Genomic DNA, 11,866 nt, shown 5'->3' on the forward strand with positions numbered 1-11,866 from the left:
AAGAAAATATAAATGTGTGACCTGATATTTTTACTTGCTTTTATCTTACGGTTATCCTACACATTTTATGTACCTTGTTTTATTTATTTTTAGTGCATGTTATTTTATACTCCTTTGTGTGTATTGTAGTTTTTAAAATAAAGTTTTTGAAAATAGAAAAAAAAACTTTCATATTTCCCGTGTAGATCACGTGAGGACACAAAAATGTTTTTCCTTTAGTTTCTGTGTATGCAAAAATCGAAACCTGTCTCGTTGTTACCGCCATCTCCTGGACACTGGTGGTAACATCATTGGAGTCACAATGGAGTTGAAAATAGAAAGTGGAAGGAATTGACTGTCCCTTTTGGGGAAAAGCGGTGAAAAATGAAAGGATGGATGGAATTGACTGATTATGAATGCTTTAACCGCACAAATTGCTAACATTCACTATATATAATGAATATATTAATATTACCATTATATGACTGCTGGGGATAGGTTGATTGGCAGCACTAAATTGGCCCAAGTGTGTGAGTGTGAATGTGAATTAAAAGACCAAAAAGGACCAAATAAGCATCTTTTAAAATTACCTTTATTCACATTGGTAACAGGACACATAAATAAGATTGACAGGAAGTAGGTGTGTGTTTACATGAAGAGACATGGGACACAATGGAGGACACGAAGTCAGTAGTCAGTTTCCCCAAGGGAACGCAGGACACTAACAGGACACAAACTACTCATTCTTCTTCTCCTTGTGCTTGAGCAGCTTGTTGATCTCCCTCTTGGCCATGCAGGCGTACTTGGACAGGACGCCATGTTGGTTGAGGCCAGGAAGCAGCAGCAGGAAGCTTACTGCAAACACGAAAGCGTTACATTTCGTCACACAGACCTCTGACAATGTGTTCAGATCAGTGGTTCTCCACATTTTTCATGGAATGTTTTTTCCAATATTTGTTTTGAGCTGATACATGCTAATCCAGGGCATGGCAATTTTTCCTGTCACTTTACTTCCACTGCAGGAAAATAGTCTGTAAACAACAAAACTGTGATGTGACGGTACATGAGGAGATATTAAACCATAAAGATGTGAATTTTACAACCTCTCATGTTTAAGTTTGATTCCAATTCCTGGAGTGAAGATTTGATTCAGAATTGATTCTCTCTATGCAGCGCATCCAGAGTATTCACAGCATTTCACTTTTTCCACATTTTGTTACATTACAGCCTTGTTCCAAAATTTGATAAACTCATTTTTGTCTACAAAATTTTACACACAATAACCCATGATGACAATGTGAAAAGGGTTTTTTAGTGGTAATTTTGTTAAAATAAAAAAAATACATAAGTATTTCAGCCTTTGAGCAATACTATGTTGATGCACCTTTGGCAGCAATTACAGCCTCTAGTCTTTTTTAATACGATGCCACAAGCTTGGCACACCTATCTTCGAGACATTTCACCCATTCCTCTTTGCAGCACCTCTCAAGCGCCATCAGGCTGGATAAAAAACATTGGTTTTCATCCAGGATGTCTCCGTACATTGCTGCATTCATTTTTCCATCCATCCTGACTAGTCTCCCCGTACTTGGGCTGAAAACAATCCGGCAGCATGATGCTGCCACCATCATGCTTCACTGTAGGAACATGACACCAGGCATTCACACCAAAGAGTTCAGTCTTTGTCTCATCAGACCAGATAATATAGTTTATTATGGTCTGAGAGTCTATTAGGTGCATTTTGGCGCCATTTTTTTTTTTTTTTTTTTACTAAAAAATGCTTCCGTCTGGCCACTCTACCATACGTGAATGGATGGTTGATCTTCTGTCAGCCATCGAGAAAATTGTGCTTCGATATGATCCGGACTCGGGGTCTACACACCATTCCTTCGACTTCATTCTTGGTATATGCTCTACCTCATATACTGTATAGACAGGTGTGTGCCTTTCCAAATCATGTCCAACCAAATAAATAAATCACAGGTGGACTCCCATTAAGCTGTAGGAATATTTCCGGGATGATCAGTTGAAACCAGATGCACTTGAGCTCACTTCTGAGCTTCATGGCAAAGGCTGTGAATACTTATGTACATGTGATTTCTTAAGTTTTGTATATTTATTACATTTCAAAAAAATCCTGAAAAACTGTCACGTTGTTGTTATATGGTATTGTTTGTAGAATGTTGAGGACATAGATAAAATGTATTCCATTTTGGAATAACGCTGTAACATATACATATGTGAAAAAAGTACCGCCCTATAAATACTTTCCAGGTGTATTCCATGTTATTTGGTACATAGTGTAAATGATTATAAAAAAAATCTTAAGACAATACAAAGAAAACGTGAAAACAACAACAATGGAATCATCCAAAGTGTCCAGAATTGACTTAATGATGGCAGTTGTAGTTGATTTATTTGGACAAATATTCACTAAGGAAAGTAGCTTTTGGCTGTCCTTAATGTTGCCCAATGACATCATCACCTCATTTGCATAATTGATCGCAATGAAGGGAATAACATCACAGAAGAGATAAAAAAGATAAAATGTTTAAAAATGCAAAGAATGAATCGAACTGCAAATGAAATTGATTTTGTTGATCCGTTGTTAGTTTAAATCAAATTTGATGAAAAGACTGCAGGGTTGTGACATTTCGCAAACAAACCGAGGCTACTTAAGGCGGAACATTATCACCAGACCTATGTAAGCGTCAATATATACCTTGATGTTGCAGAAAAAAGACCATATATTTTTTAACCGATTTCCGAACTCTAAATGGGTGAAATTTGGCGAATCAAACGCCTTTCTATTTATCGCTCTCGGAGCGATGACGTCAGAACGTGACGTCACCTAGGTAATAAAGCCGCCATTTTCATTTTCTCAAACACATTACAAACACCGCGTCTCAGCTCTGTTATTTTCCGTTTTTTCGACTATTTTCTGGAACCTTGGCGACATCATGCCTCGTCGGTGTGTTGTCGGAGGGTGCAACAACACTAACAGGGAGTGATTCAAGTTGCACCACTAGCCCAAAGATGCGAAAGTGGCAAGAAATTGGGTGAAATTTGTTCAAAATACGAGGGTGTGGGGAAAGCCGACAAAATAGTCAGTCGTTTGTTCCGCACACTTTACCGACGAAAGCTATGCTACTACAGAGATGGCAAGATTGTGTGTCTATCCTGCGACACTCAAAGCAGATGCATTTCCAAAGATAAAGTCAAAGAAATCTGCCGCCAGACCCCCATTGAATGTGCCGGAGTGTCTGCACATTTTACCGGCGATGCTAAGGCAGACATGGCACAGAGATGTATGGATAACCTGCAGATGCATTTCCAACAATAAAGTCAAAGAAATCACAAAGGTGAGTTTTGTTGATGTTGTTGACTTATGTGCTAATCAGACATATTTGGTCGCGGCATGACTGCCAGGTAATCGATGCTAACATGCTATTTAGGCTAGCTGTATGTACATTTTAAACTATATTTACATCCAGCGTTTCCCCCCACCCACATTTAATGCCAAACAAACCCTTACCGATCGATGGATTTAAGTTGATCCAGTGTCACAAGATGCGAAACTTCCGATCGTTGGTCTGGACATTTTACCGGCGATGCTAAGGCAAACATGGCCGAATAGCGTCAATAGCTATTCGCTCAATAGCTTCAGTTTCTTTTCTTCAATTTCGTTTTCGCTATCTGCCTCCATACTCCAACCATCTGTTTCAATACATGCGTAATCAGTTGAATTGCTTAAGCCGCTGAAATCCGAGTCTGAATCCGAGCTAATGTCGCTATATCTTGCTGTGCTATTCACCATTTGTTTGTATTGGCATCGCTATGTGACGTCACAGGAAAATAGACGTTAGCTTCACAGATAGCGAAAATCAGGCACTTTAAAGCTTTTTTAGGGATATTCCGGAATGGGTAAAATTTTGAAAAAAACTTCAAAAAATAAAATAAGCCACTGGAAACTATTTTTTATTGGTTTTGACCCTTCTGAAATTGTGATGTTCCCCTTTAACTCGTTAACGAGAAAGAAGGGTTGAAAATGTTTCGCAGTTGTGAGACGTTTTTCTTCCCTTTTTTCTTCTCTTTATGGCTGTGTCCCACACTGATGCAAACACAAACTCCTCTTTCCTTGGTTTGTCGTTGCCATGGCAACAATGGTCACTCACCAATCACGTAGGTGAGAAATAGGTTGTGCACTTGCTGTCCGATCCACGCCACCGCCAGCAGGCTGCTGATCACCGATGCAAAATACTGCAAACACACCGAGTCACGGGGTTACAACTTGTGTCCGACGGGAGGCCATTTTTGTCTTTTCTCATACCATTTTTGGCCTGTCCTCCTTGAGCGCGCACAGACGTCGCCACCAGCCCAGCACGCGACGCTGCGTCTTCACCAGGTTACCGCAGATCTCGTGGAAGCGCTGCTGCTGCTCTGTGGTCCTGTAGAACGTGCAAACACACGCGCATGTTAAAATAATGCATGTACACACACACACACACACACACACACACACACACACACACACACATTCTGCCCGTGTCCCCGCTCACCACTTGTTGGAGCCAAAGACCCTGGGGGCCAGCGTGGGCACCAGGTAGTCGGCCAGACACAGCAGCATGACGGTGCTGGACAGGCCCGTCAGCACCGAAGGGTCCAAGTAGTAAATGAGCCTGAAAGACGAGGAATTGGGTGTATTAACAAAGCCAGAGAAAGCGCGGGATCTGTGCGACGAACTGACTCACAGGAAGAGCACGCTGATGGCGCTCATCAGGGCTGCAGGGAACCACGGCTTCTCCCAGCGTAGGACACGGTCCCCCACCAGGATCACTTCCCCCCAGGCCTGGAGCTGCTCTTCTAGCTGGGCCGTCTCCTGAGCCTTATATTACACAACATCATGTTACGCAACATCCTGCCGTTACAAGAAATCATGCCACGGTACACGACATCCCTGTACACAACATCATAATGTTGCTACATGACATCATACTATGTTGTTTGACATGTTACGCGACCTCATGCGGTTACATGACATCATACCAGAATAAACTAGAATGCTTTGTCATCCATCGAGAGGAGCCAGATAAGGTGGTTCGGGCATCCGGTCAGGATGCCACCCGAACGCCTCCCTTGGGAGGTGTTTAGGGCATGTCCGACCGGTAAGAGGCCACGGGGAAGACCCGGGACATGTTGGGAAGACTATGTCTCCCGGCTGGCCTGGGAATGCCTCTAGATCCCCCAGGAAGAGCTAAATGAAGTGGCTGGGGAGAGGAAAGTCTGGGCTTTCCTGCTTAGGCTGCTGACCCGCGACCCGACCTCGGATAAGCGGAAGAAGATTGATGGATGGATGTCCTTTTTGCATAGTCATCCAACTGTGCTAAAAGCCATGATGCTATGTTATATAGACGCATTTGTTTAATGTTGTGACATCATGCTTTGTGACATCACAGCATGTTACATGATATTGTGCCATGTTACACGACATCATGCTGTTACATGACATTCCAAAAGAATAGAATTCTGTATTGTCATCAAAATACAATGGGGCAAAAAAGTATTTAGTCAGCCACCGATTGTGCAAGTTCTCCCACTTAAAATGATGAAAGAGGTCTGTAATTTTCATCATAGGTACACTTCAACTGTGAGAGACAGAATGTGAAAAAAAAATTCAGGATTCAGGATTTCACATTGTAGGAAATTTAAAGAATTTATTTGTAAATTATGGTGGAAAATAAGTATTTGGTCAACCATTCAAAGCTCTCACAGATGGAAGGAGGTTTTGGCTCAAAATCTCACAATACATGGCCCCATTCATTCTTTCCTTAACACTGATCAATTGTCCTGTCCCCTTTGCAGAAAAACAGCCCCAAAGCATGATGTTTCCACCACCATGCTTCACAGTAGATATGGTGTTCGTGCGATGCAACTCAGTATTCTTCTTCCTCCAAACACAATGAGTTGAGTTTATATCAAAATTGATACATGGATGATACCGCAGAGGATTGGGAGAATGTCATGTGGTCAGATGAAACCAAAATATTACTTTTTGGTATAAACTCAACTCGTCGTGTTTGGAGGAAGAATACTGAGTTGCATCCCAAGAATACCAAACCTACTGTGAAGCATGGGGGTGGAAACATCATGCTTTGGGGCTGTTTTTCTGCTAAAGGGACAGGACGATTGATCCGTGTTAAGGAAAGAATGAATGGGGCCATGTATCATAAATTTTGAGCCAAAACATTCTTCCATCAGTGAGAGTTTTGAATGGTTGACCAAATACTTATTTTCCACCACAATTTACAAATAAATTCTTTAAATTTCCTACAATGTGAAATCCTGGATTTTTTTACACATTCTGTCTCTCACTGTTTGAGTATACCTACGATTAAAATTACAGACCTGTGTCATCATTTTAAGTGGGAGAACTTGCACAATCGGTGGCTGACTAAATACTTTTTTGGCCCACTGTATGTATACATGCTACACGACATCATGCTACGTTACATGACATCATATTATGTTGAATGACATCATACTATGTTTTGTACACATTTTACATGACGTCATGCTATGTTGTATGACATGTTACATGTCATCGTGCTACATTACGCAGCATGATGCGTTCGCATGTCGTGTTACCATCATTCTACGTGACATGACATCATACTATATTGTATGACATCATTTCACAAGACATTACACAACACCATGTTGTTACACGACATCGTGTTAACATTAAATGGTGCCGACGTTACACAAAAGACATCATGCTCTAATTAATTTTCATGTTTAGAATTTTACACAAGGTGGATTTTTTTAAGTTATTGTATATTATATGTGTAAGTAATTAAGAAAAAATCCATGTGTTGAACTAAAGCATGCTGGATTCAACTTTAAGCAGACTGCAAGTCACGCCATTAGCTTAGGAAAACAGGCGGCTAACTGGTTAGCATGTTAGCTTGTTAACACTCAAATTCGAGCAGCAGCGGTTCTAAAGCTTTGCTGAGTATATAGCAAGTCAGTGCAGTCAGGGACGAACACAATAAAAAAACATTAAATCCTAAAGTCGTCTACTTGCCAACAGCAGGGCAGCTCATGGATGCCATCAGAGGCCATCAGATGCAACAAAAGCAGCAACACAACACGCTAACCACGCTTCCACACCCACAATCGGTAACTAAACTTCAGAGTACACACCAGCATATTGGCGCTTTTGTTGTCTCCTTCGACCATCGCTGCCGAGATACAGTGGAGTCTTGTTTTAAATGATTGAAATGTATAAATATGTTTGTTTTTTTTAAAAAGGACCAGGCGGCTCCTCAGGCGAGCCTCGTCGTCATTAACGGTCGAAGTGGTACTGTTTGGATCCCGCAATGATGCCTTCAAGGACACATGGTCTTTTCCGAGTTTTACATTTCCTACAGAACATTGCCCATAATCCCTATTGATAACGGCACATGGATGGAAAGATTCTTATAAGTATGTTTTGTTAGTTGTAAATACTCATCTGCCGTGTAATTATATCTAATAACACTTTTGATTCATAACAATTTACCATTAATTGATTTACGTGGACCCCGACTTAAACAAGTTGGAAAACTTATTCGGGTGTTACCATTTAGTAGTCAATTGTACGGAATATTTACTGTACTGTGCAATCTACTAATAAAAGTTTCAATCAATCAATCAAACCACCGATCATACCGAGAAGTCTTTCTAGTATTTCTGCACTTCGGCCAGGCGAAAACGCTTAAATTCCTCATTTTCTGCAGTGCTTTGAACGCATCTTAATTTCGAATGCGTCTGTGTGACGTCTAGTCACGAGGTTTGGCATCGCTAGCTTCGACGGGTCTCGCGAGACTTAGGGGAGACGTTCACGTTATAGTCGACGTGTGAATATCGGATTCAATTTGATATTTTGACTGTTTTGGGCTTAATATGATTTGTCACTGGATCGAGATACAAGTGTAGAATTAGTTTTATTGCATATAAGTAAAACCAGATGTTTTGGGCGGGATTTACTGTGACAATATAATGCTTGTACTGTAACGCAAATTTGTACTCCATATTTAAAGCGTAACAATCAGCATCATATCTCAAAACGCTCTTAAAATCGCGTAACTCTGGACATTTTATAAACTAATTTGAATAAAATGTGATTAATCATGTTTACATTTAAAGTGTATTACCTCAGAATCAGAATAGTTTTTTTTAATTGTTAACTTAACATTATTTGTTGGTGGAAAAGTTAATAGTTCATGTTCACTGTATGTAATAAATTAACACAGTATTTCTCAAGTATGGGGTCAGGACCCCCTAGGGCTGGGGTGGCAAACGTACGCCCCGAGGGCCGGATCAGGCCTGCGAACAGGTTTTACCCGGCCTGCGGGATGAGTTTGCTAAATATAAAAATTGACCCGAAATTTTTGAATGAAAGAAACAGCTGATCTAAATGTGTCCACTGGATGTCACAATAGCTTTTTTTTTTTTGCATCTTTGTAGATGATGCTACATACTGTATGTACAAAATAAACCACATGTTAGTGCATCAGTCGAGGAAAATGATCAAACTACATAAATAACATTGTAAATTGATTTTGATATCATTTTTTTTTTAATCTTGATGGATTGATAATTAACACCAATGAGTTGACTGAAGGTTGATTGGCAACACTAAATTGGCCCTAGTGTGTGAATGTGAGTGTGAATGTTGTCCCTAACAACAACATTATGATTTGTACAATTTTAGAATGTGTTTGTTCTACTTTTAAACAAAGAAAACATTCTGAAGTTGTCTTTATTTTTAAGTTATCGTGTAGTGATTTTACCAGTCCGGCCCACTTGGGAGTAAATTTTTCTCCATGTGGCCCCCAAATTTAAAATGAGTTTGACACCCTTCACCCCTGCCCTAGGGGTTGTCAGAAGGGTCGCAAGCAGAAAGCGTTACACTCTAGTATTCATGTTGGAACGATACTCAAGCCTGCAGTTAGGTGGGAGCAGTGCTTACAGTATAATCAACATGCTCCCTCGTGAGTACACAAGAACACATGTACTTACTACCTCTGCCCAGTAGAAGTTTTAAATACGCAGGAACATGTGTACTTACTATCACTACCCAGTAGAAGTAGTAAGTATTAATACCCAATATATTTCAAAGTGGAATATTTGATGTGTAGTAGTTGGAGCTTTAAATAGAATAGAATAGAAAGTACTTTATTTAACCCTGGGGGAAATTCAGCACCACAGTTCGCTCACAATAAACAATAATAATAATAAATAATATATGACATACAGTATATCTTTTATATAATATATAACATATATTATATATATAATATATAATATATGAATAATAGAAATATATTCTACGTATATTCTACATACAGTTGTGAGCAAAATTATTTAACCCCCACACAATTTTGGTGTTTTAGCAAGTTGGACATTTATTCCGTATTTTGTTTATAGTCATATCAAATAAAGATGCATTAAATAGACAAATGCAACTTGAATTACAACATTGTATTTTGTAACATTCCAAACAGTGTCATTTCTCTTAATATCTCATTGACAAAATTATTCAACCCCTTGAAGATCATAACTCTTAAGAACCGAATTTGAATAAGGTCTTTTCAATCAGGTGTTGAAAACACCTGTAGATGTGATTGGAACCATAACGAGCAACAATTAAACTGATTGAAAAAGACTGTGACGCTCAGCTTCTTGTAGATGGTCAATGGTGTATTTGCAACATGGTGAAGTCCAGGGAGTGGTCAAAGAAGTCAAGAGAGGAGGTAATTTATTTTCATAAGAAAGGATATGGATATAAGAAAATAGCAACAACATTACACATTCCAAGAGACACAGTTGGGAGCATAATTCGCAAGTTCAAAGCTAAAGGCACAGTGGAAACACTACCTGGGCGTGGTAGAAAGAGGATGCTGTGTGCAACTGCTGTACGGTATTTGAAGCGTACAGTGGTGAAAAACCCCCAGGTAACAGCTGAGGAACTACAACAGGACATTGCAGAGGGGGAAACGCAGGTTTCGTCCGAGACAATAAGGCGCGCACTACGAGATGAAGGCCTCCATGCCAGAACTCCCAGACGCACCCCACTTCTGACCACCAGGCACAAGAAAATAGACTCCAGTATGCCAAAAATCATCTGGACAAACCCCAAAGGTTTTGGGAAACTGTTCTATGGAGTGATGAGACCAAACTGGAACTCTTTGGGCCTATGAATCAAGGTTATGTCTGGAGGAGAAAAAATGAAGCTTACAAAATGAAAAACACCTTGCCTACTGTTAAGCATGGTGGGGGGTCAATCATGCTCTGGGGCTGTTTCTCTGCCTCAGGTACCGGGAATCTCCAGCACGTTCAAGGCATTATGAATTCTATTTCCTACCAGGATATCCATCCATCCATCCATCTTCTTCCGCTTATCCGAGGTCGGGTCGCGGGGGCGGCAGCCTAAGCAGGGAAGCCCAGACTTCCCTCTCCCCAGCCACTTCGTCTAGCTCTTGAGATGAAGTCAGTGATGAAGCTGAGGCTTGGGAGACGTTGGACCTTCCAACAGGACAAGGATCCCAAGCACACCTTCAAATCAACATCAAAGTGGTTGCAGAAGAAGGGCTGGAAGACTCTGGAGTGGCCTTCACAGTCGCCAGACCTAAATCCTATAGAAAACCTGTGGTGGGACTTGAAGAAGGCAGTTGCAGCATGCAAGCCCAAGAATATGAATGAACTGGAGGCCTTTGCCCAAGAGGAATGGGCTAAAATACCTGTAGATCGTTGCAAGAAGCTTGTGTCCTGTTATGTATCACGTTTGAAGGATGTAATTACTGCCAAAGGGTGTTCTACTAATTACTAAAGATGCATGTAACTAGGGGGTTGAATAATTTGGTCAATGAGATGAATGGGGTGAAAAAATGTCCTTTTTTGCCATTTTGTAAAATACAGTGTTACAATTTAAGTTGCATTTGTCTATTTGACACATCTTTATTTGATATGACTATAAACAAAATACGGAATAAATGTCCAACTTGCTAAAACACCAAAATTGTGTGAGGGTTGAATCATTTTGATCACAACTGTATGTGTGAAGCCCTACAACTCGTGACATCATGCGCACATACTTCCGGTAAAGGGAGGGCTTTTCTATTAGCGACCAAAAGTTGCTAATTTTATCGTCGATGTTCTCTACTAAATCCTTTCAGCAAAAATATGGCAATATCGCGAAACTATCAAGTATGACACATAGAATGGACCTGCTATTCCCGTTTAAATAAGAAAATCTCATTTCAGTAGGCCTTTAACTAGTCATTATTATAACCCAAACACTCTAACCCTGACCCTAACCCTAACCAAATAACTCTTAATTAAGTCTTTATTACTTAGAATATGTTCCTCTTGTGTCCAAATAACTCTAAATTAAGTCTGTGTTACTTAGAATATGTTCACCAAACTAAATTGTTACCAAAAACATATAACTTTTTATTGAATTTGAAAAAACAAACATTTTATTTTTCACTATAGAAGGGATCGGTCAATGCGCGTAAAAAACTGGTGGGGTTCGGTGCCTCCAACAAGGTTAAGAACCACTGAATTAAACATTGCTAGCCATAGGTAACCAATGTCAAAGTACATAAGACTTCTCGCCAAAGGCTATTTTGCAACCGTCGTCCCTTGCTAGGCTTTTAAATAAAAGTTAAGAATAGTGAAAAACACCTACAAAAAGATTAAGATTATGTCAACATTTCAACTTTGTTTTCTCGTTAAATGTATCCTGTTTGCTCTTTGATTCACTTTTTTTATTCAATATTATAAAGTCAGTACTCCGGTCCAGTAGGTGACGCTATGCACCTTTTCAGTAAAAAAAACGCCT

General features: G+C 40.0%; 1 protein-coding gene across 1 annotated transcript; it reads right to left on the reverse strand.

The window, feature by feature from the left end:
• Positions 1–553: 553 nt before the first annotated feature.
• On the reverse strand, positions 554–7,364 carry arl6ip1 (ADP-ribosylation factor-like 6 interacting protein 1). The gene is made up of 6 exons (XM_061905749.1): positions 7,183–7,364; positions 4,731–4,864; positions 4,539–4,658; positions 4,310–4,427; positions 4,155–4,239; positions 554–834 (listed from the first exon to the last, which is right to left on the reverse strand). The coding sequence occupies exons 1-6, from the start codon at positions 7,216–7,218 to the stop codon at positions 716–718; spliced, it is 612 nt and encodes a 203-aa protein (XP_061761733.1). The 5' UTR covers positions 7,219–7,364; the 3' UTR covers positions 554–715.
• Positions 7,365–11,866: the final 4,502 nt, after the last annotated feature.

Source organism: Nerophis ophidion, linkage group LG07 (assembly GCF_033978795.1).
Source record: "Nerophis ophidion isolate RoL-2023_Sa linkage group LG07, RoL_Noph_v1.0, whole genome shotgun sequence".
Classification (NCBI taxonomy): domain Eukaryota; kingdom Metazoa; phylum Chordata; class Actinopteri; order Syngnathiformes; family Syngnathidae; genus Nerophis; species Nerophis ophidion.